This window comes from Hibiscus syriacus, unplaced genomic scaffold (genome assembly GCF_006381635.1).
Source record: "Hibiscus syriacus cultivar Baekdansim isolate YM2019G1 unplaced genomic scaffold, ASM638163v2 tig00110833_pilon, whole genome shotgun sequence".
NCBI classification, from domain to species: domain Eukaryota; kingdom Viridiplantae; phylum Streptophyta; class Magnoliopsida; order Malvales; family Malvaceae; genus Hibiscus; species Hibiscus syriacus.
In genome coordinates, this window is record NW_024062884.1 from 1,197,806 (window position 1) to 1,202,923 (window position 5,118).

General features: G+C 32.4%; 1 protein-coding gene across 1 annotated transcript; it reads right to left on the reverse strand.

Moving 5' to 3' along the window:
- Positions 1 to 2,868: 2,868 nt before the first annotated feature.
- Positions 2,869 to 4,913, reverse strand: LOC120143033 (protein DMR6-LIKE OXYGENASE 1-like). Its single transcript, XM_039157458.1, has 3 exons — positions 4,897 to 4,913; positions 3,954 to 4,821; positions 2,869 to 3,164 (listed from the first exon to the last, which is right to left on the reverse strand). The coding sequence occupies exons 2-3, from the start codon at positions 4,806 to 4,808 to the stop codon at positions 2,919 to 2,921; spliced, it is 1,101 nt and encodes a 366-aa protein (XP_039013389.1). The 5' UTR covers positions 4,809 to 4,821; positions 4,897 to 4,913; the 3' UTR covers positions 2,869 to 2,918.
- Between the last annotated feature and the right edge of the window lie 205 nt (positions 4,914 to 5,118).

Genomic DNA, 5,118 nt, shown 5'->3' on the forward strand with positions numbered 1-5,118 from the left:
CTTATACGGTAAGTTACACCTGAAAAGAATCAGTCGGGCTATAAAGAAACAGAACGTAAGAGAGAGAGGAGAAAAAGGGACAATTTTGTTTTAAAAACAACATTTTTACAACAGAAAATTTTACTTATTTTTTTTCAATTTTAAAACTTTATGCGTTTTTTTTCGTTGGAAGGAAAATTATATGTAGTTTAAAGATGAAAATTTGTTGATTAGGTGTCGAATTATTTATATTTATAAATATTTTTATGTTTTTCATGTATAAATTATGTATTTTTTTTCTAAATTTGAAGTGGATAATAATTTTAATATTTGGATTTACAAACTATCTGTTAGAGTTTGACTCGAATTATTTAAATTGATTGAGAAAAACATAAAATCTAATTTGGTTGAGAGTAGAGAGATTATTCTATATTTAGGTTGATTAAAAATAGAAAATATAGTTTGATTAGATTTATACTAAATAAATTTTCTTTGTAAGTAACTATTCTTATAAATATATATTAGGGATTGTTGAATAATTGGGTAAAGTAAAACGAAAGAACACAAGAATTTAATGAGGTTCAGCAATGTGCTTACGTCCTCGGTGCCTAGGTGGCGCTAGAAGTTTTATTCAATGTCTCATAGGTTTAGGTTACATATCTATTTATAATAAATAAACCCTGATACATATTTACAAATATAACCTTGTCCTCTTTACCGGTATATTTATGAGCCATACGTAACAGGGATTAAAGTTAGAAGTCAAGTTATTCATGATATTTCATTTGTATTCTTCTATATTCGACATTAGTAGAAATTTTTCTCTTCTGCCTGTGATTTTATTAAAGTTTTTTCATAAAATCTTGATGTCTTTTTATTGTGATATCCCTATGCTTATTGTTATCTTTTAACATAGTGACATCAGAGCATCTTGGTGTTTGTCTTGATCACGATAATGATGTTCTTGAAGTATGAAATTTTGTTATTGGATCGTAACATGAGATTCAAGTTAAAAGACTGATTTGAGAAAAAGTCTAACTTTGATAATTACTATGAATTTAAAAGGATATAGATGCTCCAATAAAAGTGGAGCTATAATTTTTTTAAGGATTCTCTTGTTACGATGAAATAGCAGAAAAATGTTATCACATTTTATGTTATGTAGGATTCAACAATTTTAGCCAATGCATTTTTTGTTTCCTCACCTATGCCAGATAACGATGTTATTGGTGAAAATATAACGATTTAGGGAAGTAGAACAATATTCAATTTCGTGGCCATAACAAATTTAAGAAGTAAAAGATAGTTCAAATCACCACATGGATTAATAACGCCGAGAATAAAATTGTTTCTTCACATGTTATATGGCCACATATAAGCATAAAAAAGAAATTAGACATTTGCATAGACTCAATGAGATTGATGCGTTCTTGGTGGTTAAAATAGAATTGTCATTGATGATTAGGATTGTGTTGTACACGATATTATTTGTGATGATGTAGTTCTGAGTAAAGTTGATACTTATGGAAATCTCAGTGATGTGAAGACTAAGTTATCTCATGCATCTAAGTTTGGATAAGAATTGGATTTAGTTGACAATCATTGTAGAAGAATATCTCTTCAAAGTGTTTCATGAAATATGTGGAGAATTTGTTCGTCGGGGTGAAAAATTGTTTTTTTATTGAGTTGGGTACTTTTAGAATTCGTGTCAAGATGGGGATTGTTAGAGTTTGAATCGAATTTAATATGACTCTAATTGATTAAGGAAAACATGAAACCTAGTTTGATTGAATAGAAAGACAAAATTATTTTATGTTGAATAAAAGTAGAAGACTTAATTTGAGTATATTTCTACTAAACAAGTTTCATTTGTAATCGGGTAATTCTTATTATAAATAGATATAATAGATTAGGGTTAGAAGTCAAATTGTTCATGATGATTGCTCTTACATTCTTCTATTTTCGACATAAGTGGAAATTTTCTTCTTCTACTCGTGATTTTTCTCGAGAGAGTTTTTCACGTAAAACATTGATGTCTACTTTATTGTGCGTTATCAATAGTTAAGAAATATTTTTGAACGAATACTTCTTTATAATCACTAGACTATTAAAAAAATAACTGAATCATTAATTTCCTTTATAAATATTTTAAAATTTATTGTTTAATCTAATTATGAGCAAGAGTTTATTCTTTAGTTTAAATATAGGATTAAAAATAAGAGTAAATTATGCATTTAGTACCTAAACTATCAATTTTAGTATGTTTTAGTACCTAAACTTTCATTTTCTCTCTCTCAAAATCATGCATAACATTTAGTTTTTATTTCATTTTAATACGTCTCCGTTAAAAACCTAAAGCATTTTGTACTTAAACTATCAATTTTGTTCCGTTTTAGTACTTAAACTTTCAAAAAAAAAAATCAAAAGTACTTATCATTAAATTTTGAATGGGGTACTAAAATGAAATAAAAACTAAATTTTAGGTATGGTTTTAAATTTTTTGAAAATTTAGGTACTAAAACTAATAATTTAATTACTAAACTTGAATTTACCCTAAAAATAATTACTCGTCAAATATAGCGTTTTAAATTCATTTTCCTTTTAATATATCATTTTTTTATTAAGCTAAGGTAATTATAAAGTAATATATGTTTTAAGTATTTTCAACCATTTGACAAGAAACGCTTAATCATCTTGTTACAGTTATTGATACTCGAACCTGTGACCTTTAGAAACAATAACGATTTTTTTAACCAACGAGGTAAGATAATTCGTGAAATATATAATTTTTTTATTTAATTAAAAAAAGGTGATAAATTAATTAATTATACATGCATCTCAACTAATACTGTCAACATTAATTAATTATAGTACTCCAAAGTCAACACAAATATTTTGTTTTTTCTTCAGATTTTTGGGTTCCACTTCTCCAATGGTTTTCATGTCAATTTCCTAGACTCCAAGAAATTCTTCTTCTTCGGCTCACGAGACGAAACGTATTCAAGAAAAGTGGCGAAATCTGTGTCTTTATAACGCCGTGGGTTTCCTTCGTCGATCAGTTTCGGCGACGGCCGGACCATGCAATCGAACGGCAGACTGTGCAGCGACGCCACCGATAGACGTGGCTTCGCCGGGTTCGCGAACACCCTGTGCAGCACACTTTTATATCTACCGTTGCTGAAGATCTGCAAAAACAACAACGATCATTTTCAGTTCCGGAGTTGATTTAGCCATTGAAAAACAAAGAAAGGATAATCTACGTATTTGGTCATCCACCTATTCTCGTAGTTATTTTTGGTCACTCAACTGTTTTTCTTTTTTCAAAATCATGCCTAACATTCCGTTTCGGTTCTGTTTTGGCCACTTGTAGTTAATAATAGGCATAATATAAAAAAGGTCCCTAACTTTTGATGAAATAGCTACTTTAGCCTCTATTTATTTTAGTATTTTGACTCCTAATATTTTATTTTGGGGCAAAAGGACTCTCTATGGATGAAAACAATTAGTTAACAAACGATTAATGTTCCAAAAATAAAGAACAAAAATGTTGAGAGCCAATATGCTCCAAAAAAATATAAGAACAAAAATGATTATTTGGTCAAATATTAGGTATCTTTTTACCCTAAAATTAAACGTTAAAGGCTAAAATGCTCTAAAAATATATGTCAAAATGATTATTATGGTGAATGTTAGGGGTTAAGTTTGAAATTAAGCATAAAAAATAAAAATAAACAGAACTGCTGACGTGAAACTTTTTCATTCTTTTTTAATGATGATGTAACATTACCTTATAAAGACACGTAAGTAGTTTTGTTTATTTTTAATAGAGAGTGACCAAAATAGAATTAAAACGTAATGTTATTCATATTTTTTTAAAAAAAAATATTAGATTACCAAAACGGAACCGCGTGAATAAGTGTGGAGTAAATACGTAGTTTCCCCAAAAAAGAGTAGACAAGAAACATGAGCTTTACCTCAAGGTGATCACCGACGTTAACAACGAAGGAATTGGCCATTGGTTCGACGGTGATCCATTTCCCTTTGTATTGGATTTGCAAGCCCTCGACTTCGTCCTGGAGAAGGAGTGTCAAGAATCCGTAATCGGAGTGCGGCGGCATTCCCAAGGTGAGTTCAGGTTCAGGGCAAGGAGGGAAACAGTTGACCACCATTAACTGGCTTCCATCTTCGAATTTCTTCAATATTTCCTTGTCTTCCGGTGCGGTGGCGCCGCCGCCCAGGCACTCCAAGATAGCCTCCGTCATTTTCAAAAACAACCACCTGGTTTCTTTCGCGTAGGTGGCCGCCACTTCCCTGAAGTCCGTCGGAGAAGAAGGCCAACGAGGAAGAACATCCGATAACGGATCATTGCAGACGAGCTTCAAGAAATCTCTCCAACAAAACACCGAGTCTTTTACCTGGTTAAAGCTGGTCCCATACCGAACAGGCGAGGTCATGTCGGTCGACATGTACTTTGCCCTTTCCTCGTACGGAAGACCGAAGAACCTGCCGCTCACGTCGATCATGCTCCTTATAGCTTCAATGGCGACGCCGTGATTCACCACCTGAAAAAACCCAAATTCTTCGCAGGCTGACGACAGCGAGTCGAGGACTCGAGACCGGTCTGGGCCTTGTAACTCGGCGAAATCGATCACCGGCAGTCGAGGACTAGACTTAGCCACGTTCGGGTTCCCTTTATCGACATTGGGTCGATCCGAAACGGGCAATATGTACTTATTAGGAAGTTTACGAACCCCATTCTCGAAGAGATGCTTCACTCCTTTCTGGAACTCATCGGCTTCGTTTGGCACTGCAATTGCAGGGGGAGACATGAAGATTCCCTGTCTAAAAAAAACAGAGTTATTTACAAGTGTTTAAACGTTGATGTTTTTGCATGGAAATGGGAAGAATTTAACAAACCTAATTGGTTGGAAGGCGAAAACACAGGATATGAAGGAAGGGTTTGGTGTTGGGGGTGTATTTATAGGACATAATCAAAGGAACAAGTCCGTATCTGCACAAACCAAGCGAATTCGATGGTAAAAAAATTATAATTATTTCTCAATGTTCTAGATTTGAACACCACGAATGAAATATAGTTAAGATTATAAGAGTTTAATATCAAATAATAAAGAGTTAGGA